The sequence below is a fragment of the Melanerpes formicivorus genome, unplaced genomic scaffold (genome assembly GCF_026170545.1).
Source record: "Melanerpes formicivorus ecotype bairdi unplaced genomic scaffold, bMelFor1.0.p_v2 SCAF_33, whole genome shotgun sequence".
Lineage (NCBI taxonomy): Eukaryota > Metazoa > Chordata > Aves > Piciformes > Picidae > Melanerpes > Melanerpes formicivorus.
In genome coordinates, this window is record NW_027142385.1 from 6,684,523 (window position 1) to 6,711,054 (window position 26,532).

At 52.2% G+C, this 26,532-nt stretch overlaps 1 protein-coding gene across 6 annotated transcripts in view; it reads left to right on the forward strand.

Annotated features, from left to right (window-relative positions):
* The window catches only part of GPSM1 (G protein signaling modulator 1), an 86,746-nt gene that overhangs the window by 44,098 nt on the left and 16,116 nt on the right, over positions 1-26,532 (forward strand). For 3 of the 6 annotated variants that reach the window (XM_068155875.1, XM_068155876.1, XM_068155877.1), the window contains 2 exons: positions 8,762-8,832; positions 12,528-12,707. In XM_068155875.1, the coding sequence (XP_068011976.1) occupies positions 8,762-8,832; positions 12,528-12,707 (251 nt within the window). Of the gene's footprint in view, positions 1-4,666; positions 5,010-8,761; positions 8,833-12,527; positions 12,708-17,041; positions 17,170-24,840; positions 25,063-26,532 lie in introns of those variants that run through there. The other 3 variants (XM_068155878.1, XM_068155879.1, XM_068155882.1) reach the window with 3 other exon arrangements.

Consider the following 26,532-nt stretch of genomic DNA (forward strand, 5'->3'; position numbering starts at 1 on the left):
GTTGGAGCAGGTCCACAGGAGGCCACAAAAATGGTTTGAGGGCTGGGAGGCCTCTGCTGTGAGGACAGGCTGAGAGAGTTGGGGTTTCTTCAGCCTGGAGAAAAGAAAGCTCTGGGGAGACATTAGAGCAGACTTCTTGAAGGGAGCTACAGGAGGACTGGGGAGGGACCTGTTACAAGGGCTGGTAGTGATAGGATGAGGGGCAATGGCTTGGAGCTGGAGGAGGGGAGATTGAGACTGGAGATTAGGAAGAAATTCTTTACAGTGAGGGTGGGGAGACACTGGAACAGGCTGCCTGGAGGGTCTGTGGATGCCCCATCCCTGGAAGTGTTCAAAGCCAGATTGGATGAGGCTTTCAGCAACCTGGTCTAGGGGCTTGGAACTAGATGATCTTGGAGGTGCCTTCCAAACCATTCTGTGAAAATGCCTGAACCCTGTGCCCTGAGTTCCCAACACCTTGCTGCAAAAAGCCTTCTGCCAGCCCTGCTTAGTTAAAACCTGGTGCTTGTTGTGCACAAGGGGGGAAACCGGAGCCATGCTGATAGTTACAGCTTGTAAAGCTGCAAGCTGTAAGATCACCTTGTTAATCAAAGATTGCAGCTTTTCTGAGCTACATTGGGTTTGCTCCCACTGGGGGGAAGTAATTCCCTTGTGCCACCTCCATCTCCATGGAGAACTTTTGCTTCAAGCCTTACCTGTCCCACACGAACGTGAGAGCTCTCCCGGCATGTGGTGCAGAGCGTCTCCTCCTTCCTTCTCCCCATCTGAGAAGCCTCTGTGCTAGCTGCTCACCCTGAGTGCAGCTGAGGGGCTCCTGGGTGCCAGGTAGATGTGCAGGGTTTGCTGTTATTTTCAGCCAGTTGTTCAGCTGTCAGACTGGATTCTGGAGGCTGTGAAGCTTGGATGACACATACGTGCAGCATCTCCTGCCAAATCAGGCAGATGAGCATCTCGATTCAGAAGTCATTTCTCTCTGTCCCTGCATGTTGCACAGGCCTTTCTTTTTTTTTAAAGGAATAGTTTTGCCATGGAGAGGTGAGGTGGGAAAAAAAAAATCTGCAAAATTGTTATTCTGGAGAAGGTTTTTGTAGCGTTCAGGATCTGTCTGGAAGGTTGATATTTGCTCAGCTGCGTGCTGTCTGTGTGCCAATGAATACAGCACTCAGATGAAGCAGGCTGCAGCCCAATCTTCCCAGCAGAAGAGGTTGCAGTCCTGTGCTTTTGGCTTCCAGCTCTGATATTGGAGATCAGAGGCTGGAAGGCCTTGTGTGGGACCAAAGTGCTCCTGAGGAAGCCTGATGTGACACCAGCTGAAAACAACCTCCCCCCAGCTTTCCCTGGCCCTTAGCTGTGGGCTGCCTTTGTTACCTTCATGTGTACTACCCTGCCTGGTCTAAGCCATTCCTGCTCTTGGCTTTTCTGCAGACTCAAAGCCCTCAAATAGCTGAGAGGGACAAGAGCTTTTGAGAAGAGACTGGATGAGGCACTTGGTGCCATGGTTTAGTTGATTAGATGGTGTTGGGTGGTAGGTTGGACTCGATGATGTTGAAGGTCTTTTCCAACCTGGTCTGTTCTGTTCTATTGTTTTGCCCATCCAGCACTACCTTCAGACACAGAAGGGGCCAGAGCTGTTTGTTAGGATTCCCCTGGTCCTTTCCTGTCTGAAGGCTTGGGGGGGTAGGCAGATGGTCTTTCCCATGGATCAACACACAGCAGCTTGGTGCCAGCCTTGTAGGGAGCAGTCATCATAAATAACTGATACTCTTTAGTGCATTTGGAGAAAAGAATTGTTCCATCCCAGTAACAACTGGGAAAACAAATGCCAGCATTTATCATGCAAGTGCTGGCAATAATAGAGGTCAAGTGGATTTATAGTGCCAGAACCCATTATGTATTTGAAGACTAATTAAAACCTTAAATGAGATGCTTGTCCTACTAGAGCCTGCTGCTGCTGCTTTTTTTCCTCTCCTTTTTTTCTTGCTGCTGTGCTTGCCTTTTTCCACACACCCCCTCCCCCTTTCCTCTTTAACAATCTTGCAGTAATAATGGAGCAGAAGCTTGACAGAGCTTTCCTGATTAGATGTCAGCAGAGTATGATTTGAGATGCTCCATGAGCATTTGAATTGTTGGACCATATCTCCACTGCCACTTCTCGGCTTGGTAGGGCTTACCCAGGCCCCTCTCCCACTCCAAACAGCTTGCTGACTGGTCTAATTTAATCTTATTGATCATTATTTTGAGTTATCTGCCCAAATCAAGCTCCTGGGATGCTGGGGTCTGTACAGTTGTTGGGGATGCCCTGTTCTGGGCTGGAAGAATTCACCCTAAAGACAGTGGATACAGACTGGAACCTAGGAAGTTTCACTGCAACATGAGGAAAAAACCTTCTTTACTGTGGGGGTGATGAAGCCCTGGAGCAGGCTGCCCTGAGGGGTTGTGGAGTCTCCATCTCTGGAGTCTTGCAAAACCCACCTGGATGTGTTCCTGTGTGGCCTGCCCTAAGTGATCCTGCCCTGGCAGGCGGGTTGGAACGGATGATCTCTGGAAGTCCCCTCCATGCCCCACCACTCTGTGATTCTGTGAGAAGACAAGTCAGGATCTCAGCTGGCAGAGGTACAGAGAGAAATGACCTTTCCATGAAAACACAGCCAGTGCTTATGTCAGGATTTGTTGTGTTCTTTGGGGTGCAGAGCTCCTGCTCCATGGGGTAAGCGCTGCTGCTGAGCTGTGCGCTGCTTGGGCACTGCAGGCACAGCAGGGCTGATGCTGGCTGCATGACCTTTCCCTGTTGGGCTTCTGTGGAGTCCACTGTCAGGTTTAATTCTGCTCCCTCTGGTGCAGCCACCCCAGAGGGACAGAGAGTGCTCCTGGGCTGCAGACAGAACTGGTGCTGGGAGGGGGTTGCTTCATCTCAAAAGAGGATGGAGTAGGCAGCTCTCCAAGCTGCTGGAGAGGGGGGAGAGCCTAGGAGTTATCAAAGCACATGTCAACTTGATGAGAGCTCCTGGCAGGGCTCCCTGAGTCGCTGCTACATGTGCTCTGCTCCATCTTGTCAACTCTGATGTCTCAGGAACACCAGTTGGATATTGGAGACAGCCCTTAGAGCGAGAAGACTGCCCACACTGTCTGCCCAGCTTTGACCTACTGCAGGTTTCCATGGGGTGATTTCCATCCTACCATGCAACACTTCCTTGTGCTTGCTGTGCAGACATCACACTGTAGCAAGGCACTGCTAGAGAATGTTTGCTTCATGAGCATTTCCTCTCTAATTGCACTCTGAAAACCAAAGACTCTGAGGCACAGAAACAGTTCTTCACTCTGGGGACTGTACTGATCTTGCCCTTCCAGGCAGGAGCTGGTGATGGATACCAAGGGGACAGGAGAAGAATGTGGCAGAAGATGCTGTGCCCATTGTGTGTGCCATGTGAGCTCTCTGGTTTAGTGTCTCCATCAGGCATGCAGAGCCCAGTGTCATTCTGCACTGATCAGCTTAAAAAGCCCAAGGAGATGGTAGATAAAGGTTCTTGTACCTTGTCACCTGCAAGGACATGCAGAGGAGCCATCCCCATCTCTGCACAAGTCATTGTGTCCCTGTACTCTGCACTGGTTAGGTCATACCTTGAGTACTGTCCAGTTCTGGGCCCCTCAGTTTAAGGACATTGAGACACTTGAAGGTGTCCAGAGAAGGGCAACGAGGCTGGGGAGAGGCCTTGAGCACAGCCCTGTGAGGAGAGGCTGAGGGAGCTGGGGTTGCTTAGCCTGGAGAAGAGGAGGCTCAGGGGAGACCTTCTTGCTCTCTCCAACTCCCTGAAGGGAGGTTGTAGCCAGCTGGGGGTTGGTCTCTTCTCCCAGGCAAGCAGCACCAGAACAAGAGGACACAGTCTCAAGCTGTGCCAGGGGAAGTTTAGGCTCGAGGTGAGGAGAAAGCTCTTCACTGCGAGAGTCATTCGCCATTGGAATGTGCTGCCCAGGGAGGTGGTGGAGTCCCCATCCCTGGAGGTGTTCAAGAGGGGATTGGACGTGGCACTTGGTGCCATGGTTTGGTCATGAGGTCTGTGGTGACAGGTTGGACTCGATGATCCTCGAGGTCTCTTCTAACCTTGGTGATTCTGGGTTTGGGTGGGTAGAGGAGGTGGATGTGTTGGGTTAGTGTCCCAAAGACAGAGAATAAGCAGCATTTGTCAGGCTGAGGAATGTGAGAGCTGGGGGGAAGCAAGGATGTTTCATGTGCCTGCAGGCAAGCACACAGGCATCAGCCTGTGCTCTGTTGCAGTCGACTTCCCCCTCCCTGTGAAGCCCATTGCTCTCTTCCAGGGAGGGAGCTGGCTGCCTCATGGAAGTTTTCAAGCACAAGAAGGTGAAAGCCGTTAAACTCCCCTCAGGAACCAAGCTGCAGCAGCAGAAAGTGCAAAACACTCCCCTTGGTTCATGGGGGGGTTGAGGTCGGGGGGGGGGAGGAAGAGATTTTGAAAAACTATATATTTTAAAAAAATCTCTAGCAAGCCTGAAGCTGGGCAGTGAAAAGAACAACATCTGAGGAGCTCCAGGAAAACAGGGCATGAATACGGGCAGTCAGGAGCACTGCTCAGCTGATCTTCACAAGAAGGTTTCAGCTTGCTCTGTTGGAGACCTCAGTAAACCTTCAAGACAGAGAGAGCATTTAGAAATGCCCCTGAGGTTTCCGTTGCTCTGCATCAGGCTTGGTAAACATGCCAATAAATACTGGGGGGAGAGAGAGAGAGAGGAGGAAAACCTTCCAGAGGAACAGACCCAGGTTTTCAGCTGGTCAGGCTCTGCCATCCCTGGCTGCTGCTGCCGCCCCTGCCGGTCGGCAGCAGGGGGAAAAGAGGCAGAGTTGAATTTTGTTGTCGCTGTTAGGTGATGCTTCAGGGGTTCCTGGGAGAGAGATCTTGGAGCAGCCTGGAAGTTGTGTTTGGAGCCACCTCACCTAAGGGAATGTCCTGATTGAAGAGAGAAAGTTAATGGGACTCCTTGTGTCATGGGTGCTTGTGAGTATGGGAATCCCTCTGCTCTCCCGGCAGAGGAGTATGTGCAGGCTGCTGAGTCTGCTGTGGAGTGAAGGGGAGATGCTCCCATGGGTGTGGTGTGGTGGGGATTGCTGCCTGTGTTGGTCCAGTTTCCAGTAGCCCTGGCTGACAGGTAGCCTCTTAATTCCTCTAGCTGCTGGTTTGAATGGTCTGCATGCTCCCAGTGAGTACTGATGGTAGAACTTTGAGCTTTTGCAAGACCAGCTTTTGGACCTGTGCTGATTGTGTTTCCTTCTGGAAGAAAATGTGGTCCTGGGCAGCCTGATCTAGTTGAAGGTCTCCCTGCTTACTGCAGGGGGTTGGACAAGGTGGCCTCTGAGGGTCCCTTCCAACCTGGTGCAATTTGTGAACCTGTGAAAATAATTGAGTTGGATGGCTCTGAAGTTGAGTTGCTACCTCCTAACTTTCTCAGCTGGAGAACAAGTCTTATGAGGAGTGGCTGAGGGAACTGGGGGGGTTTAGTCTGGAGAAAAGAAGGCTATGGGGAGACCTTCTCCATCTCTACAGCTCTCTGAAAGGAGGTCACAGTGAGGTGGCTGTTGGTCTCTTCTCCCTAGTAACAGAAGGAGAAGAAATTACCTCGAATTGTGCCAGTGGAGGTTTAGACTGGAGGTTAGGAACAATTTACTCACTGAAAGTGCAGTCAGGTATTGGAATAGACTACCCAGGGAGGTGGTGGAGTCCCCATCCCTGGAGATGTTCAAGCAACCTGTGACTGTGGCACTTGGGGACATGGTCTAATGGTAACGGCGGTGCCAGGCTGATGGTTGGACTCAGTGATCTTAGGGGACTCTTCCAACCCAAACAATCCTGTCATTCCTACCCAACATGGTAGCAGAGGAGCAGCAGCAAAACAGCTGAAGAAGACAAATTGTTCTACATGCCCTAATTGCTGGGGTGGTCTCAGCTGACTGCAGCTATTAAATTAAGAGAGGAGAAGGCAGCTTTCCTCAGAGCAGGGATTAATGGTTTCTGGCCAGCGGTTTTAATGTTATTGCAAATGTACAACAGCACCTGAGGATGGAGGTGTGTAATTAAGGACTCCTTGGGCTGTTGGAAGTGCTGTGTGTTTATCTAATCAGGCACACTTGGCTTCTGTCTTGCTTTCCTGGAAGTGGCTGTTAAAAGCCGCTGTGACGCACGCTCACTTCCAGCTGCTGGCCTCACCTCTTGGGCATGGCTTTGAAACCCAAACCTGCCATCACACTAAGTGTTTGGAGGTGCTTTTAATCCCAGACCCACCTCACTGCTCCACAAATAAGACTAGAGGTTGTTCTGAGGGAACCTGAGAGTTGTGAGCAGCTATAGCAATGCTCAGAATGTCATCGTGCGTAACTGGGAGCCACCAGGCACCACCCACCGCTGCCTTCTCCTCCCTGAGCTTCTGCCTGACCAATCTGGCAGCAGCCAAAAGCCTCATTTGGCAGCGTGGGAGGGGCTTGGGACCACCCTACCAGTGCTCAGCCACCTCCTCCCTGCCAATGTCCAGGAGCTGCTGGTGGGAGCATGGTGGAGAGATGGGAGCTGAGTGTGGGACATTTGCATCTCCCACTGAGTTGATACAAGACCTCAGCTTAAGAGCTCTGCCACCCCACCCCCAGGTGAAAACATCACTGATGTCCTGGGGGAGTGTGGGTGGTTAGGACACAGAAGCAGGGGGGTCCTGCATGGAGAGAAATAATCTCTCTGGCAGAGTGGTAGGTTGTGGCTGCCCACCAAGAGTGGTGCAGCTCTCTCCATTTTATGGTGGGAGAGGGCTCAGGCTTGGTAGCTTCATTCTTGATGGCTGAGTGCACATCCAGCCTGTGATAACAGATGTGTTCAGCTACCAAGTAACCTCACTGGTGTGCAGCAGCAGGAGCCTTGCCCATCCTGCTCACAGGAGCTATGTTAGCAAACATGATACCAAGATAAGATACCTCGGTGAAGATAAGCAAAGTCTGGGATGAAACTGGAAAAAAGCAGGAGCTGTGTCTGCTTTGCTGAGGGCAGCAGAGCCCCTTCCCCCTGCCTGCTCCAAAGGGACAACAGCCCTGTGTCTGACCCCTGGCCAGTGTCAGCAGCAGTCACCAACCTCCGGGATCAAATCCTGCTGTGGCTGAGCTGCTGCCAAGTGAGCATCTGGCTCTGTAGAGCAGAGGGGATGGAGCTGGTTAGAAATGACAAGTGCTTATCAGCCCAGGCTTTTCCCTTGCCCTCAGTGAATTCACATCAAGGCTTGCTCTGTGCCTGTTCACCAACCTTGATGTCAGCCCCTTCTGAACTCAAAGCCTACAGATGAAGTCACCTCGAAATGAAGCTGGTCTAAGGTGCTCTTTGGAGCAGGGAGACAGAAAGATGCAGAAATATTTTGCTGATTTAGGTCTTTGTGGCTTTAGTGAAGTCCCAGCCAATCTGAGCTGCTCTTTGCACCTCATGAAGCTGAGATTGAACTTTTCAAAGCAGTGGTGGTTGTGGAGTTTGGTGGCAGTTTAGATACAGTTGTGGTCACATCCAAAGCCCTGGCTGAGCTGGATGTGTGTTAGTGCAGGGATCTCTGCTACCTGGTGGCTCTTGCCATCGAATCACCCTGTCTGTTCCACTCAATCTCCAGTTGGTTTATGAGTTTTGTGCCTTCTCTCTCGTTAAGTTTGTCCAGGGAGCATCTCAGTGGCACCCTGGGTTCAAAGAGGGTTTGTGGGGCACTGCTGGAACACAAGCAATGGTGTGCTTAGGAGGTGGTGGAAAGCAGGAGCCTCTAGGTTTGGCGAGTTTGTTGTTGCAGGAACCACACAAAGCTCAGTGGTTTCCATTCTCAGGGCTCAGCATGGGGATGGGTTTCACTTCACATGCATCTTATTCAGCCTCCCCCAGGATTTCCCCTGAAGCTTGGAAGTTGTCATGGGACCTTGAGTCCAAAGCTTTAGTTTCTGCCTTGGTTGCTGTTGCTGGTGTGGGATTGTCATGTGGTGCTCAGGCAAACTGAACCTTCAAGAGAGATCAGGGGAGGAGAGCAGGAGGGGGAAAGGGCAGGATTTTTCCCAGTAGTGATGAAGGCATCTCAGGGCCATTTGAGCTGTGCTTCACCCATTCTGTTATTGCTGGAGCACTGCATTAAAGTGGATTTATGAAATCTCAAACAAATATGGAGAATGCTGCCAGATTTTGAGTCCTCTGTCAGGTTCAGGGTGAGGTTTTGCTCTCCTAGAGGCTGTGACCTATGACAGCTAAAAAATATTTGCTCTTTCTCTTAGTATTCCAGCCCCTTGTGACTGTAGAGAAAAGCTCAAAGCTGCATCCCAGAGGCATTCTTTAACTTGAAAACATGAAGTCAAAGCAATAAACCCACAGCTGTATTAAACTGTGGGGTTTGTTATGCTTTTTCTCAATGCCAGTCCTGTGACTTCTGTGGTTTAGAGGGAGGTTTGTAACTCCTGAATTCCAGAGACCTAGGCTGGGATCAGGGTCACCCTGTAACCCAGACACTGGCTTGATAGCAAACTCAGCCCAAGCTGCTGCTGACTCTGCTGTGACAGTGCTTTGAAAAAGACCCAAAACAACAGAGGACAAACCCAGGCCTGGATCTCAAGGACAGCCCAGCTGCAGCCTCTCATCCTTCTGACTTTGTAGTTAATGGGAGGGGAAGGTCTACCATGGTTTGAGTTTTGCCTGTGTGGCATTAGTGCTGCCAGTGAGTGACACCCTCCTGATGCCAGAGTGGGTTCTTTTTGCAGGAGCCAGGCCAAAGAGACTCCAAAGGAACAGCATGGACAGCTTAGACCTCTTGAAGTTCCCCTCTGAAAAGGTAAGCAAAGATGTCTGGCCGGGAAGATTAAGTGTCAGTAGGAATCTGTAATGGCTTCTTGACTGGCTTCGTTTGCAGGGAAGTGTGCAGTTAGCAGATATCATTGGAGTCGATGGGATTAACCAAAGAGGGCTTCTAGTGAGCTTGGAGGAGGGGAACAGCTGGTCTGGCTGCAAAAGGCACTTCACTCCGAGCTGAAAAAGCCACTCCTGTGCTTTGGAGAAAAGGCAGCCCTGTGTTGAGAGGATAATCGTTAGTGGTTTTACTCACTTCAGAGCCTGGTGGCAGATCTTGGTGACTTGGAGTGTGGCATTCAGCAGGAGGAGGAGCAGGGAGGTCAGGGACAGGAGCTGGTGAATCGCAGGAGGCTCTGAGAATTGCCTCTGCTCTGGTTTGCTGCTGGAAATGTCAGAGCCAAGCAGATCAGCGTTTTGTCTCCCCAGGGCAGAGAGCTGCAGACAGCTGGGGGGCACTGAGCCTTTCCACACACAGGGAGCATTCCAGTTGCTCCGAAAATCCGGCGCAGGAGGGCTGGGTCTGCCCAGCAGCAGGCACTGGTGCTGCTGTGGGTGTCAGTCAGGGCCATTCCCAGAGGAGCAGGCCAGGCAGGCAGCTGTGCTCTGCTTTCTTGGAATGACTTTGGCACAGATAATTCACATTCAGTCAAGGCTTTCCAGGCACAGCTCTGCTGAGCACCTCTGGGAATTTACCCTCTTAGAGAAGACACAGAGGGAAGAAACTTGCCCAAGTTTCAGGTTGGTGCAGACAGTCAGTGGAAAGCAACCTCAGCCTTGCAAAACCATCTGGGAGCCTAAACATCCCAGGAAGCACTGGAAGCACTGGATTAACCTTTGGGAGTTACAGGCTAACCACACTGCTGTATTTGTATTCATTCTCCCAGCTGTTCACTGGGCATTTTGTCTCCTGCCCAGCTCCACCTCTGGGGTGCTGCTGGCAGGACAGCAGTGCCCAGTGTCAGGGAGACATTCCATGTGTGTCCTCCTTGGAGCAGCTTGGCCCAGAGCATGCTGGCAGGGAGAGGTTTGCTGATGGGTTGTTTCCTACTGATGCCATTTAATGTGGTTAATGCTGTTGGGTTCCTACTCTTGGCTGTAACAGCTGAGTCTCATTCAGCAGCTCAGACAGGGTTCAGGGATTTCACAGGGAGCTCTGGAGTAAGCAGGAGCTCTGGGTAGTCTGTAACCATGGAGTTAGACATGAGGGGTCCTGTTCCCCCTGCTGTGGTCCTGTGGGGTGTGTGTGAGTTCAGCTGTCCTTGAGAGTGTGTTTTGGATGCAATTCCCCTTCCTCTTGCCTGCTGCAGCTCCTAGGGAGAGGTAATTACAGCCCAGGGAGAGGGTTGTTTGCTTCATGCTTCCTATGGTGAGGGTGATAAGATTGTAGGGAATAAATCAGTGGAGCAAGCTGTGATCTCTCTAGCACCCTCTCATTATCTTTTCATCCTCTCTGCCCATCTTCTCTGCCAGGGACAGCCTTCGAAGCCAACAGGGACACAGCACACAGACAGGGGCTCTTGTCTGCACCAAGTTGTGTGTCTGGGCAGAGCATAACTGCCAGGACACACTTGTGTTGGCTTGGGCACCCCAGCAGACACCAGAAATGCTGTTTCCCTGAGCAGCCTGCTCCTTACTCCTTGTTTTGAGCATCTCTCATCGTAGCTCCCAGCCACTGGGTCTTGTTTTCCCCTCTCTCTACCAAGCTGCAAATCTCTTTATGGTGTGCTGGTTGTTACCCTGAAGCTGCTGACATGCCATAATTGAGTCATCTGTTCATTTTTGTCATGACCTGAACAGTTTGAAGCCTCTAACCAAGGCAGTGTCTTTCTGGTTGTGAAATCCACTTTTGTGACATCTTTCCAAAAGCTGACACTGGCCTGGCTGTGATTGGGCCCATCAGTAGCATCTAGGGAAATGAATCTCTTCTTACTTCTGACTGTTCCTGTTTGTATTGCAAGGAAAGGAACAGTCCTTTAGGCTACAGCACACAATTGTGCTGTGAATTCAGACCTTGTCCTTGGCTTTCTGCTGTATGTGCCCTAAAATCCCCACCTCGTGGGCCCTTAGGTCACCTCCTGAGCTGTGCCCAAGCATCGTTTCACCTGCATGCAGTTGCTGCAGTGAGGACACCCTGGGGAATCTCCTCAGTGTTTTATGTTTGATAAAAGGATGATTTGCAGCTCAGAAATGCTTCTCTGGATGGAGAAGTGTTAGTTAGGTGCATCTGGGGAAGGACTTCTCAGGATCTCAGGTAGTGATAGGACTAGGGGGAATGGATTGAAGCTGGAGGTGGGGAGATTCAGGCTGGAGGTGAGGAGGAGGTTCTTCACCATGAGAGTGGTGAAGCCCTGGAATGGGTTGTCCAGGGAGGTGGTCGAGGCCTTGTCCCTGGAGGTGTTTAAGCCCAGGCTGGATGAGGCTCTGGCCAGGCTGATCTAGTGTGGGGTGTCTAGTGGGGGGGGTTGGAACTAGATGATCCTTGTGATCCCTTCCAACCCTGACTGATATTATGATATCTTGGAAAGGGGTGGGAATGCAGGGGCCAGGCATGGGGCAGGCTCTGGAAAAGCCAAGTGAGGAGCTGCAGAGAGAAGGGGCAATGCCTAGGGTTCAGGAGATGTGTGATCTCTCACTCAGCTTCCCCATGTGTTACCCAGGGGTGATAGTCCTGTGTTTTGTGTAGCCATGGGAGCACTGAGCACAGGCATTTCAGAGAGCAGAAGAGGAAAGCAGTGAGAGAGCAGAAGACTCCTTATAATCATCTGTTGTAGTCCCTTTACCCTGCAGTCCCCATGTGCCTGGGGCAGCTTGAGGGCTGGCCAGGGAGCTGAATGGAGCTCCAACCATTCATGTTTCTATGCTTCTGTGTTGATGTGGCTTGTAGGAAGCTGTTAGGTTGGAGACACTGAGGGAGGCAATGCTCCATCTGTGCTGGGACTCAAATCCTAGAGGTGGAAAATGTCGTGGAGCATCTGACATCCCTGGAGGTGTTTAAAAGACACAGAGACGCAGGGCTAGTGGATGTGATTTAGCACCAAAGTTGGTAGAATTAGATAGTGGTTGGATTGGATGATCTTAAAGGTCATTTCCAACCAAAATGATTCTGTAATTCTGTGGGGTTTATAGCTGTGTTCCCTGGGGCATGGTTGGGCTCTCCCTGATCTTGGTGTGGGCTGCTCCACAGCCAGGCACTAGGAGGAAGTGGAGATAGAGCAAGTGGAAGGATTTGTGCCAAGAGTTTGGTATCCTGGGCAGGATGAGCTCGCCATGGTGATTGGAAGAGGTCTGTATGAGCACAGTTGTCAGGAAGCACTAGCAGCAGTGCCTGCCCCTGGACCTTTCATCCACCATACCCTGTGCTCAGAAATAAACCAACCATGTCTCTACCTCCATACCTGGCTTTCCTGTGAGGATGCTGCTTCTCCCTGTGGAGAAGTTAACTGCTCTGTGTGCTGCTGGGGGGATGCTGCTTCTCCACTGACAAAATTCACACGCTGTAGAGTTAGACAAGATGTCCTTGTTCAACCCTACACATGATAAGTAGCAACTCTCACCATCCAAACTGCACGTTAGCTTCCTCCTCCTGTGTGTCTCCTGTTTGGTGGAGGCTTGCCAGCAGATCTCTGTGTAAACCCGAGGCAGGCAGTTTGTGCAGTGACTCTTTCTTGCTTTCCCAAGGACCAGAACGGGGACAGCCACCATGTGGGAGACCTGAAGATCTCGGGGAAGGAGTTCTTGTCGTTGCCTGCGAGGGCAAAGAAATACCAGGAGCACCAAGCCGGTTCAGAGAGGAGGTCCCAGGGGTCCAGCACATCCCCACTGGACGCCAGTGAAGTCCGAGTCCAGGTGTCACAGTCGGTAGGAAGATGATTTGTTGTTTGTTTGTTTTCCTCCAGTGCTGTTCTGGGAGCTTCTTACAGCCTGTGAGAAACTTGCCTCTTACCTCATCTCTAACCTGCTGTGGAGGTGGCAGTGGAAAACAGAGCCTGCACTTAGCTCTGCTGTTGAGTGTTTAGGCAACTGCAGGCAAATCATTTTGCCCTTTTGAGCCTCAGCATCACCATCCCTTCAACAGAGCTGTGCTACCAACCCCCATCATGAACTGGCTTGTGAGAGCTTGGTGTTTACTGGTGGTAATTGGAACCTTCCTTAGAGGGGCAGGAGTCCAGACTTGAACTTTCCTGGTGTTGGGACTGTCAGGATGTGATGCCCTGAATTCCATAAGAGCACAGCAGTTTGGAGACCCTGCTGTGTGGAGCCTGAATTGATCAGCCTCCCAGGTTCATGAGCAGTGGGCTCCTTGCCCTCAAGAAACAGAACCCTCCTCAGGCTTTTGGTGAGCATCCAAAAACATTGGTTGCTTTTGCCACATCTGATGAGACCTTTGGTCCTGTTTCCTCACCTCCTGATCATTGATAAGGCTCCAGAGTGGTGTCTGAATTGTTCAGTCATTAGACAAAGATGATAGGAAATAATTGTCTGGGAGCTTCTGTTTGGAGGGAAGTCTTCAGGAGCTGGCTTCCTAAAGAGCAGAAGCTGGCAAGAGAAGCTGTCTCTGATGTCAGTGATTTGTGGCTTACTGGCATGCAGCAAGTAACACTGGGTGTTGAAGAGCTCTGACTCAGTCTGTGCTTGGCTTCCCAGAAGGTGGTGGAGCTCCATGTCCTGGAAAGCTCTCCAGGTGCCTTTTTGATGTCTTTACCCTGAACAATGGAGCTGTTTATTGGGCTGCGTTCGTGTTTGTTGTGACATGCGGCGAGCACAATGTACTGGGAGGCTTCCTGCAGCTGTGCTGGTTCTGCTCTCGGTCCCAGAGAGACAGGGATCACACCCACAAAGGATGGCATGTTTCTGGATCATGGGAAGGGGCTTGGAGGTACTTGAACTCAGGGCTCTCAAGTGAGAAAGCCCCAAGTCCTCAGCTCGTTGTTGCCAGGAGATGAGGAGCACTGCAGCAGAGGCTAAATGATCACACAAGTGTTTGAGAGTGTGAGGCTGTAGCACAGAGTCATGGTCCTGTGCTCAGGCAGTGATTCCAGGTTGGATAAATCCAAGCCAGGATAGATAGGCCTGGTTTTTCATAGAATCAGTCAGGGTTGGAAGGGACCACAAGGATCATCCAGTTCCAGTCCCCCTGCCATGGGCAGGGACACCTCACACTAGATCAGCCTGGCCAGAGCCTCATCCAGCCTGGGCTTAAACACCTCCAGGGATGGGGCCTCAACCACCTCCCTGGACAACCCATTCCAGGGCTTCACCACTCTCACTTGTCATTCCAGAAAAGTGACCTGAAGCATTTTTCCTGCTGGGTAAGAAAGGGTTTGAGCTGCAGAGCTCGTGATGAAGCCTGTCTGTAGAGCGCTGCTTGAAAGGGTTTCTAGCACCGAGTCCTTTGTTCCTGGTCTGTGGATCACAGAGGGGAGCATATCCCACTGTACCTGTGTGCATGTGTGCATGCACACATCGCTTTTGGACCCCAGACATTCCTGATTCTCAGTTCTCTGACCACTGGAGACAGGATCTCTACACCAACTGGGTTATTTTCTGACTTCTGTGAGCTCATTCTTCACTCCCAACAGTGCTGATGGAAATGCTCTAACAGGAAAAGCATTTCCTACTGCTCACCGGTGCAAGCATGATCATTGAGAAGGAAAACAAAGCTCATCTGAGCCAGAAAAGGGACAGCAGCACAGGGGCATCCAAGGCAATACAAAACCAGAAAGGGAGGAGGAAAAAAAGGCACAATTCTGCCCAAAATAGCTCTGTATTTTTAGCTTGGACGTTCAGCCAGAAACCAAACCAAAGTCATGCTCCATCAAGAGCAAGGCAGAAAGCATTCCTCGGGAGCACAGCTCTGAGCACACAGCCTGTGTCTAAGAAAGGGCCCCCCTGGGACGTTGGCAGCCACCAGCAGCCTCGTGACAGTACACATGGGGATTTGGTTAATGCCCATGGAGGAACAAGTGAAGACATGGACATGGATTCCCCAGTCACAGGAGGTGCTTTCAGACATGAGCTTCCTGCTCGTCCTGACTGATGGAAGCACACTGCTGCTCCTGCCCTACAGGGGACCCAGCAGCAGGGACATAACATTCAAGGTCAAACTTGATGAGGCCCTGAGCAACCTGATCTGTTTGGAGATGTCCCTGCTCCTGGAGACATCCCAGAGGTGTTGGCCAAGATGACCTTCAAGGCTCCTTTTCACCCCAGTGCATTCTGTGACACACAGCCCAGGGTTTGCTCTTGCGGGGGGGGTGTCTTGAGCCCTACCTGACTGCTGCAGTCTGAGTCCTTCACCAACTCTTCTCCCAAGGCTTCTTCCCTCTGTGCTCTCACTTTGTTCTCTGTGTGTGTGTGTTAGCTCCCTGCTTGCTCTGGATTTCTGAGCCCCAAAAATCCATGTTTAGTTCAGTTCCCAGCCACAAGTGGTGCATGTGGTAGTGAAGCAGTGTAGGGTGAGTTCAGCAGAGCAGTGTCTGGGGAAAGAAATGATCTCTCCCTCCTTGGGGACACTGAACACATCCTGGTTTATCCCAAGAGAGAATGGATCGATGCACTCAGCAGTGCTTGTGGCTGGAGGAGGATGGCAACTGCCTGTCTTAGGTTTAAAGAATGTCCCTTATTTGGTGTCTAATGGCCCATAGTCCACAGCCCATAAAAATGACACTGACAAGTGGTTTATTAGGTTTTATTCAGGCCAGCAGCTCCAGAGTTCTGTAGCATGATGGTGCCTTTGTAGGCAGATGCTCCCTGAATGGCAGAGGGCAGTTTACTTGGCAAACACCAAAGCCTCCCAGCATTGCCTCCTGCCATCCTTCTCTGCCAAGGAGGCCACAGCTCTCAACTAGGTTGTGCCCTGGCCAATGCACCCAGAAAGTGAAGGTAGCTGTATTGATATCTCCTCTCCTAAGATACTCTGAAACACCCCCAGAAATCCAGGAGGTCCCCAAAAGCTGGAGAAGCTCAGGAGGCATCTGCCATTCTGCCCTGATCCCTGCAGTGCCTGGCAGTGCTGCATGCATGCTGTTTGTCCAGGCAGAGCAATGAATGGTTCATCACCCCTCTTGCAGGCAGCAGAGCCTCGCCAGCAAGTGGCTTCTACCAGCTGGGCATCTTCAGACCATGCCACAGGAAATGGCCTCCAGAAAGGACACTTTTGCCAGCAGAACATTCCTGCAGTGTGTGCTGGAGGACAAGGCTGGGTCCCTGTGGGTGAATTTTGGGTTGTGTTGGGGCTCCCAGCTGACATCAGGCCAGCCTGACTTGGGAGCACAGGTCAGACCTCAGAACATTTAAAGTCAAAGTCACCTTGCAGGTGCTTGCCAGGGAGCAAAGTAGCCTCTTGCCTTGTGCTCTGTGTCCCCATCTGTCAGGGCACTACCAGGGCCACGTTGCTGTGTGGGTGGGCACAAGCTGTAGCTCCCATCCTTATGGGACCTCTTCAATCAGATGTAGCAAGCTCCACCCGAGGTGGAAGAGAAGCTTTCCCTGGTCAGGCTGTTCAGACAAGAATCCCCCCAGCTTCCTCGTTTTGTGAGTGCTCAAAGCAAATAATCTCTTTAATCCATCAGTAAACAGCAGGCCCTTAATTACAGGTGAGCTCTGCTGGTTGATTTAAGGTGCTTTTATGGGATGCCACAGTGCCTGCTGTGTCCCATCAGAAGCTGGGAACTCAGACTGCACGCTCACTCCCATGTGTCCCATGTGCTGCCCTGCCAGGGTCATTTCACAGAGGGGAACTCAAGGCTGTGAGCAGGGATGCCCAGGGTAAAAAAACCTCATCCCAGGACTCCCAGGGCCCCAGCTGAGTGCTGTCATCTCTGGCTCAGTCCTGCACAGCTCCTGACCTCCTTCCAAAGGGGCCTCACTGCAGGTCCCCGGGACAGGGAGGTCCTGCGGGTGAGGTGCCTGAGTCACACCTCCTGGGTTTGCTGCTGCCCATCTCTGCCAGCGCCTGCCTCTGGTTTGCCTCCCTCTTCCCCACCCCTGTGATGGGGTAATGCTGTTCCCTGCCTACCCTGGGGAGGTTACAGAGGCGTGATGATGGCTGTAAAGTTGTTTGAGCTTTGGATGGCAGGAGCTGTGGTGGTGTTATTAGCTTTGGTGATGATGATGCTAATTACTGAGCTGCTGGGAAACTCCCCATGGGAGGAGGCGGGGAGGGGAGGCAGGGAAAAGCCAGGGGATGGAGAGCTTGGGGATGGAGAGGAGCCTGTCCCTGCTGGCAGCTCTGGCAGGACCTGGGAGAAGGGCTCAGCCTGTTGGCAAAGCCATGGGGATGCTGGGATGGATAGAAGCCATGGCCCAGGTGCTGCAGAAGGTAGGAGAACATGCCAGGGCCCACGGCAGGTCCCTCTGTGTGACTTAGACCTTCCTGCTGCCACTGTGCAAGGTGCTGGTGTTGCACATGATGGTGTTGCTCATGCCTGAGGGTCCTGTTCCTGGCAGGGCAAAGAGCTGGGCTGCTTTACCCCTCCCATGGCCCTGGGAAGCAGGGGACTTTCCCAGTCATGGCTGGTGGTTGCTGGGAGGAGAAGGACCAACATTGCCTGGGTCTGGGGCATGGGTGAGGACAGGGTGCTCCTCACCTTTGAGGTCAGGTCTGGAGCTCCCCTGGGAATACTCAGGGCTGTGAGAGCAAAGGTGGGCTCAGTCTGGAGAAGCTGATGAGGGTGAGTTGTGTCTGGGCGTATTTTCTCTCTGTTGTAGCAGAGCCCTGAGCAGAAGTACCCATGTTAGTGTTCATTCCCTGTGCCTGCAGTTGTGGGTGGTCAGATCCGAGTGCTTCCTGGGACTCAGGCACCACACACCTTCTGAGTTTCCTATCTCTCAAAAGTAACATCAAAGCAGAAGGGTTTGTACCACATGAAGCTTGGAAGACATCAAAGGCTTGCTCATAAATTAAACCCTTCTGCTCTGCTGTGGAGAAGGTCACAATGCTTCAGCTCTTGATGGCCTTGGGCATGGCTGTATTGTAGAGGGGTACTGGGGGGATGGAGTTTTTCTAACACTGCACAAATAGCAGAGGTTGTGTGTCCCTCACTCCCCTCTCTGAGATCACAACCACTGTGGAACAAAAGGCAGAGGCTCCATGGAAGAAAGGGGCTGAATATTCCTGTAGAAGCTGCCTCAGGAGGGGCTGGAGTGCTGCCCCAGTTCTGGGCCTTGCATTTAAGTCTAGCAGTCTCTGAGGTCAAGGGGACTGTTCATGTGCCAGTCCCAGTTGAAGTACCAAAGCTCTTTATTGGGTCAAGGTCCAACAGATAGAGCAAAAACCATGGAAAGAGGTAAGATCAAACCAGGCTGAGGAACCTTGAGAAGATAAGGCTTAGGGGAGACCTTATTCCCATGCACCAGGACATAAAGGGTGGCTACCAGGAGGAGGGAGACTCCCTTTTTACAAGGAGTCCCATGGAGAGCAGTCAGGGGGTGATGGGGACAAGTTACTGCTGGGGAGATTCCCAGTGGAGTCCAGAAGTAACTTTTCCTCATGAGAACAGCTGGACATTGGAATCATCTCCCAAGGGATCCTCCTGCATGGGGCAGTTGTAAGGCTCAGGGTGCTGGGCCAGCTCATTTCAGCTGCACTGCTGCCTAGGAGGGTTGGACCTGGTGATCCAGCCTGGCATTCGCTGGTCCCTGCTCTAGAAATGGGCCTGTTCATCTGGACTCTCCTCTTCCCAGGGGAGTGCATCAGCTTGAGGGAGGACTTCCTCCCTCTTCAGACCTGTCCTCAGCAAAGACCATTTATAGTGAAGAGAGAGGGGAGCTGTGTCTGGTGGCAGTGATGGCTTGCAGAGCTGAGCTGCTGATGCGTTTAGACGCTGAAGGATTCGCAAGCACGCTGCATCGCCAGATACTCCCTAGGACAGATGTTTGTGAGAGACCTTGCTATGATTACACTGTGAAGCAACCATAAACCCAGAGGCAGGCTGCCAGAGCTCTTCTGATGGTTTTCTCTCCCCTGATTTACTGGGGGATTGCCAGGTTGCAGGGGCCATGCACAGAGCAGATGCTCCTGGCTGACCCTGTGTCGGGAGGGCTCAGCTCCTGGTGTTGCTGGGCAGGGAGCAGAGCTGGAGGGCATTGTGGCATCCATGGCAGAGCTGGGCAGGGAGGTCCTGCATGTCCTTCCTGAATCATGTGCTGTCCAGGCAGTGCTAAGATGTCAGTCAGGTGCCCCCCATCCATCCCCTGTGGATTCCCTGTGGAGTGTGGAATTGCCCAGAGGGATGCTGGGGCGCAAGGATTAAACACAGCCTGAGAGGCTTCCCCCAGACAGTTGAGCTGTGGCCCCAAAGCATCTTTCCTCTGGTTGTCTTCTATTGTTTGAGAGAAGATTAAACTGATGCTTCCTTGCAGCCTCTCAGGAGCTTAAACACGAGGGACTGCAGCAAGCAGCCTCTGCTGCTCTGTTTGTGCACTTCCCCTCTGTTTTAAGCTGAGGTAGCCTCTCTGTCTCACTGCTGAGTAAACTTCTGCAGTGCAAGGGCAGTGCAAACTCTCACCCTCCCTCATCCCACAGCCTTGATGTTTTGTTTGCCTACATGACTGTAGTTGTGCCATTATCATTGGTCAGACTTTCTGGAGTAAACATGCTCCAAGAATCTCAGAGGGGGATGGAGAGGAAGAGAGAAGGCAGAGGCAGGGAGAGGGAAGGAGCCTGCTGCTAAATTTAAGACTGTTCCTATGACACCTGGAGGCTGCTGTGCTGCTGTCAGCCCTGGAAGGGAGCAGGTAAACACTGAGCCATGGCTCATTCTGTACCTTCCTCTTTTGTGGGACCTTCAGTAGGGCTTTGGGCAGATGCAGACTAGGGAGAGAGGCTGCACTGAGAGATTTCCTAGCTGGAGGCAGGATGTGCTGGCAAACTTTCCCCAGGGCTGGAGTCTGGCAGGTATTGGGAGGCTCTTCCAGGGGTTTGGACTGCTTGGAGAAGCAGGCAGTGACCTGGCTGCCTCCCTGGAGCCACCTGGAACCGTCTGACCTTTCTTCCCATATGTCTGTGTGAGTCTTTGTGTTAAGCTCTGGGGCCTTTCTTGCCTTCAGCTCCTGGTCTGTGGCTCAGGTGGGCTGCTTGCACAGATGCTGTGTGGGCCAGGGAAGATTTGAAAATACTCTTCCAAGTCTAGGGGTGCAGCACAGACCACAGAGCCAAGACTCTGAGTTTTGCAGAGCAGAGCCCTGCCTCTCGCTGGGACTTTGGTGTGAGCATGGGAGGCAGGGAATGTAATGGGTAGAGAGAAAAAAGGCTCTGCAAAGTGACTGCACAGAGGTGGTGGGGGGTGGCAGCAGCATTTTCTTGCACTGCCTCTGCTGCATTCATTGCCTCAGAGGTAAATTAGCAGTTTCTTCCTTAAATATTAACAGCTGCCAGGTAATGAATTCCCCCTCTCTGTTTTATAATGGCACTAAAATTGGGATTTGCCTTGGCTTTCTCTGTAATTATCCAATGAGGGTGTGTGAGTGAGAGGGAGGCAGGCAGGCAGAGCTGGGTCTTGCAGGCTGTGCTGCAGTGAGTGTCGTGCCTGAGGGACCAAATCCAGGCCTGACCCTTCCCCAGGGCAGCTCTGCTCTGTGGGGCTGGGGCTGCACTGGCAGCTCTGTCAGGCTTTGGGGTTTCTCATCCTTCATTCAGTTACTTTTTTTTCCCCTCATGCAGAGGGATGGATTTGGGAGGTAGGCTAGGTGCACGCTAGGAGTAAAAGCCAGAATTACCTGCCAGGCTCCTTGGCATCCCAGGGAGGAGAAGCTGGTCCTGGGGAGGTGTGATTGGGAAGGTGCCTAGGGAGGGAGCATCTCCAGCAAGGAGAGGTGAGGCAGGAGATCTCCTGATGCTTCAGGATGCTGGGTGGAAGGATGCACTTACCTCTCTCTGGGCACCCCACTTCCTCCCGGGGGATGGTACCTGTATGGCTGAAAACTCTGTGACTTGAGATTTGGGCTCGTGAGAGACCAGCTGCCAAGGAGCTGTGCATGGCTCCCTGTGCACAGCACCAGCCCAAGCCTTTCCCTTTCTACCCTTTGCCCTGCTTATCTGGGTGGCCAGAGGAGGCTGCCTTAAAACCACTCCTGCAGAGCCCTACATGGGAGTCCCTTCAGCACTGAGGAGACTCTCAGATGGTGCTGAGAGTGGTTTTCACATTTCTGAATTTAAGCCAGAAAAGGTCCAGACTGTGGTCTCTGGGTCACTTGTCCACACTTGACCCTTTTGGGTGCTGAAGCAGGAGAAATGACCCCTGTGAGGTGTGCTGTGTTAACTGCTCTCTCCCCTTTGTCCTGCAGATGATAAGGAGGACAAAAGGTTAGCAGGAAGGAGAGCTGGTCACCATTGAGAGGCAGGTGCCTCCCACGTGCTCTGTGGGACAGGAGAGATGTGGGCAGGGCAGGTGGGATCTGTGTGGGTCATGGTGTGACTAGTGTCCTTTATCTGGGGCGTGATGGCTTGAGGACTGCTTGCTCAGGGCTGGTCCCAGAGCTGCCCTTGCAATGCCCTGCCCATGTTTTGCTCTAAACAGAAGCAAGGCAGAGGTATCACTGCCTCTGTGCCTTGCTGTCACCCTCAGACCTTGTCCTTAGTGAGATATTTCAGTGCTGAAGGTCCCAGAGATAAAGATTAATTCCTTATCTTGCAGTCTTTGGGGTGTTCCTGTTGCTGGTACAGCCCCTTCCTGCTTCTTCCCACTGCGTGCCCCCCTTGCTGCTTCTCCTCCCAGACTGAGGTCAGGTTGTGAATCAAAGCTGTGGAGAGGAGGTAGGAGACAGGATTTAACACAAGCCTGTGCTTGTACATCAACCACAGGAGGCGAAAAGGAAGGCACTGGCTGCCCCATGTGCAAGCCCTCAGCTGTGCTGAAGTGACACCAAGGACCTCCAAGGTCCTTTGGGCTGAGGATCAAGGGGAGCTTATGGGAGCACATCTGAGAAGCCCCTGTTCCATCCATACCTGGCTAAGTGTGGAGGCCACCTATGGAGCTGGAAAACTCTGAGAAACAGCCTCTGGCAGAGGAACCTCCACTGTGGGACATGGTTTGGTGGGCATGGTGGTGCTGAGCTGATGGCTGGACTAGCTGATACTGAAGACCTACAGACCACCTGGTCCAGTGATCCAGGCTGGAGCTGACTAACCAAGCTCCCAAAATACATTCTCCTTCCCCTGACTCACTGTAGCTGAGTGTTCAGTTATTGGCACTTTGAAGCCATAATTGAGGTCTGCTTTCCTCCTTGCACAGCCTTTCTCCCAGCAAATTGTCAGGCATTAAGTGGTATGAGGCAGTAAAAGAGATGTTAACACTCCCCATTTCCTAGAAGCTGTCACTTTAAAGAGAACAAGGCTAAAAAAGAGGGATGAAACCAAGCCAGACCCAGAGCAATAAAAGCCTAAATGTTTGACTTCTCTCAAAACCTGGAACTCTTCACTTGCTCTGAGGGTTTCTGTTGGGCCTGGGGCACTTTGTGCCTTCCGGCTTCTCTCCCGTGATGAACAGCACATGCCAGAGGAGCTTAAAAAAGTCCTGGTCCAGCTTCTTTTGGGATGTAAATCAGCATAACTCTGCTTCAGCCACTGGAGCTGGGGTGACCCCAGATGACACAGGGGCTGGGGATTTTGTTTGGGTCTCTTGCATGATCATTTCTTGCTCGGGCAAAGCAGGGCAGGAGGCAGCGTGGCTGAGCCTCTGTGGGTTTCATAGTTTCATAGTTTCATTCAGGGTTGGAAGGGACCACAAGGATCATCTAGTTCCAACCCCCCTGCCATGGGCAGGGACACCCCACACTAGATCAGGCTGGACAGAGCCTCGTCCAGCCTGGTCTTAAACACCTTCAGTGACGGGGCCTCGACCACCTCCCTGGACAACCCATTCCAGGGTGCCAGCAGTGATCTGTGTCCGTGCCAGGGGCTGAGCACCCAGGCATGGTTGGTGGGTGGATGGATCTGATGGATCTAGCTGCTCCCTGTGCATGGATTGAAGGCAGGAAGGGGAGCATGGGCTGGCTGTGCTTGCTGGAGCTGTGCTCTCTGCTTTTCCATTGCTTGGTGGTGGGTCTACACAGCTAATATTTTCCATAGCAGTAGCTTGTGTTTGTATTTGCATGCACCCTAACAATGCAGGGTTTGGCTTTCACTGAAGGACAGACCTGTAGCAGTGTAGGAGCCTGGATCAGTCCTGCTTTGGCAGGGGTGTTGGACTTGATGATCTTCAGAGGTCACTTCTAATCTCTGCCATTCTGTGATACTCAAACCAGCTTCCTCCATACCTCATCCTTGATAGCAGCTGCAGGACAGGGCAGTGGTGCTGGAAGCTCTCCCAGGAGACAACACAGCCTTGGGACAGGTTGGGCTTTTGTCTGTTATTGCCCAGCTTCCAGCAGGCAAATCCATAGGCTGTGAGCAGCTTGTCCCTGCTGGTCACTTGGACAGCTTGCCCAGAGGCCACCCTGTTGCCTTTGTTGGTCACCAGCAGAGCCCTGTTACTGGTGAGACAGAAGAGCTCAGTGATCCAGGTGATGGGCAGCAACCTCCTTCAACCCACTGCTTATGGATAGATGTGGTCCCATCCCATGCCAGTCCTCTCCTCTGGATTTAGGATAGCCATGAGGTGAGCAGAGATTCTGTGTTCTCTCTTGGCTGTCCTTGTGTCTGTGCTTGGACTATGTGCAGGAGACTGAGGCTCTCTGGGAGCTGGTTGAAGGTCTTCCATGCTTGCAGGAGTAAGGAGAAGGATGTGAATCCATAAATCAAAGGAGCCTGAAGTCAGGAAGGCTCAGGTGCCTTTCTTGCAGGTCTCATGATAAAAGCCTGTTGTGGCAGCAGGAAGGCTCCATCTGACCCTACACAAGTGTAAGTGCAGCTGCTGGGGGGATGTCAGGGTTGGAGGTGCAGGGAGATAAATCCCAGTGGGACAGGAGAGGGTCTCCCTGCTTTTGGCAGTGGCTGATGGCTGCCCACTGGGCAGGGCACAGCCTCTGTCCAGGGTTAATGTGGCAAGCAGGAGCCTCTGCTCACACCTCACCTTCAGCCTGCCTCCCCATTTCCCATTAGCAGCTATTTTTGAGCCTCCCAAGACAATTAGCACCAATTAATCTAAAAAAGCCTAAATAATGTTTTATTTTCAGAGCCCCTGGCTCTGTCCTGCTCCCTGTGTGGCCCCAGAAGACTGCAGCTGAACCTGACAGAGAGCAGAGCTCAGTTGAGTGCTTTATGTGCAGGGACTGCTGGGGAAGCTTCTTGAGGAGATGCACAACTGGAGAAGGGCCCCAAATGATCTTGTGGATCCAACCTTTCCATCCTGGATCATAGTGTCTGTGCCACAGAGAGAGCTGCAGCTTCCTGCAGCTGGAGGAGAGGGGGAACCAGCTTCTGCAGGTGGGTGCAGCCCTCTCTTGAGAGCCAGCAAAGAGTGAGACCACTGCATATGCTTGGGTGCAGGAGGTGCAGAAAAGTCCCTGGAGGATTTTGGGGGCTTTGCCCATCTCTGAAGCCATTGGCAGCCTGGTAAGCTCTGGGCACTGTCAGGTGGAGCAAATCAGCCTCCTCATCTTCACCTTCCCCAAACTGGGTGTAGTCTCCTCTTGCCCTTCCAAACAGCCTGCACCAGATCAAGAGCTGCTCTGGGCTGACAGGAGAAGCTGTTCCTGTGTTTGTGTGTGACTTTTGTCTGCCCTGTTTAAGCTCTTCTGGGGAGGGCTGTGTCTGACCATGGCTGGAGTGGCAAACCCACAGCAACCAGCCCCAGGCTCCTCCCTGCCCCCAGCACGGCCAGGGTTTCATGCTCTGTGGGGTGCCTTGCATAACACCCCCTTGATCTCCAGCTTGGCCTTGAGGCATTCCTGGGGTAGGAGTAAATAATCATTAAGATTTGGGCGTTTGCTGCAGCGGAGGCTGTTTGTCTGCAGCTTGGATGGGAGCTCTTGGTGCTAATGCAGATGGGTGTGTGTGTGGATCCACCAACTTCCCACCCCTGGTAAAGGTGCTGCTTTCTGCTCAGAGCAGGTAGGTGTCTAAACAGAAGTGTGTTTCAAGAAAGGAGCCCAGTTTGGGCAATCCAGAGACAAGTAGGCTGCTTTGTAAAGCGTTCTCAAAGCAAGTTGTCAGGAGGGTCCAGTTCCAGATGCTCTGAGCAGAGGTTTTTGTGGGGAGCAGGCTTGCTGGGGGAGCACTGGATCCCTTCCATCGCTGAAGAGGAGCATGGCCTTCACTGGAGCAAGCTTATAGGTACCTGACTCTTCCATCACCTTGGTCAGGCTGGGAGCAGGGAGGTGGTGGTGTGGTCTAGTGGGTAGAGTAGGTGACTGGGAGCTGAGCTCTGTGAGTTGACCTTGGCTCTGTGCTAATTAATGAAGAATATGGGTTATGGCCTTTAAAGCAGCCCAGTTATTTCAGTTTAGCAAATTACTGCTGCTCAGCTGAGACTCAACAGCTGACTGTGGTCCTAGTTCCACCTTCCTCTAGCTGCAAACTACATCATTGCAACTAGTTGCAGCTAAAACTTTATGCAGAGCCAGGTGCCACAGCTCTCTGTGTGGGCACTGCTTGTGCTCTAACAATTCCCTGCTTGCTGGCATCTGCCTGAAGCCTGAGCTGTCCAGAGCAAGTAGTTCAGGTTGACTCCCAGTTTGGGGTTTTAAGAGATGCTCCAGGTTTTTTGATGGGCCAAATTTGCCTCTGGAGCTTCCCATCCTCTTCCATAAAGTGAGAAGACTGAGCTGGAATGATGATGCTTCTAACTTGTCTCCTTGGCTCGAGCTTTAGGTGCTAAATCAGGGCTTGTGTGTTTCTGTTAAGTAGATGGTGATGGGGAACCCCAGCCTGGCATGGTAAATGCTGCCAAAACTGGTGTGGAAACGTTGCTGCATTAACTACAGAGTGTTTGAGGGCACTGGCCAATACATTGCCTCCTAAGAGAAACCAGAAGGCATTTCCATGCCGTGGATGGGCTGGTCTGAGCACTGACAGCCTCTGCCTGCCCAGGACAGATGGGATGCAGCTGTGGGGAAAGTGTAAATCCAGATTTAACAAGGATTGTTGCTCAAAGTGGCCAAACGTGGGCACAGTGGCACTGGCTGTCAGGCAGCTGGGTTGGCACTGCAGGTAGCAGAGGTGTCAGTAACACTTCAGCCAGGCACACCCCCAAGTGTGCCACACTCCGTCTCAAAAGCAGAACCGATGCTGGCACCTGCTGTGGATCCCCAGGCACGTGTGGCAGGAGGGCTGGCTCCTAACAGGTCAGCAGTTTCTGTGTTAAGGAAAGAGGAGGTGTGGGTGAGTTATTTTGATTTGGTTTGAAACAATAAACCCCAAGTTATTTGGAATCCTAGCAGCAGAGCCGGCTTTCGGCACCGGCGCTGAGAGGGATGCGTGGGCGAGTTGTGTAAAGGGGGAAAAGAATCTTTGACAGCAGTCCAAGTAAGGGTGATAATTCCATCCTGCAAGGAAGGGAAGTGCAGTGCTGTGTCCTGTGTCTGAGCAGTGTGTGCATGAGTTGCACTAGGGGCTGGGGCTGTGCAGCTTGCAGAGCACGCTGGAGGGCACAGGCATGCCCAGGGCACACTTGGGCACGCACTCAGCTCCTGGCTGGAGTCTGAAGGTGCAGGTGATGCCTCTGCAGCTCATGGACATCTCACTTCTTTCCTTTGCTGCATCCTAAATCCAGATGCAAAAAGTCATTTCCTCTTGCTGTCCTAA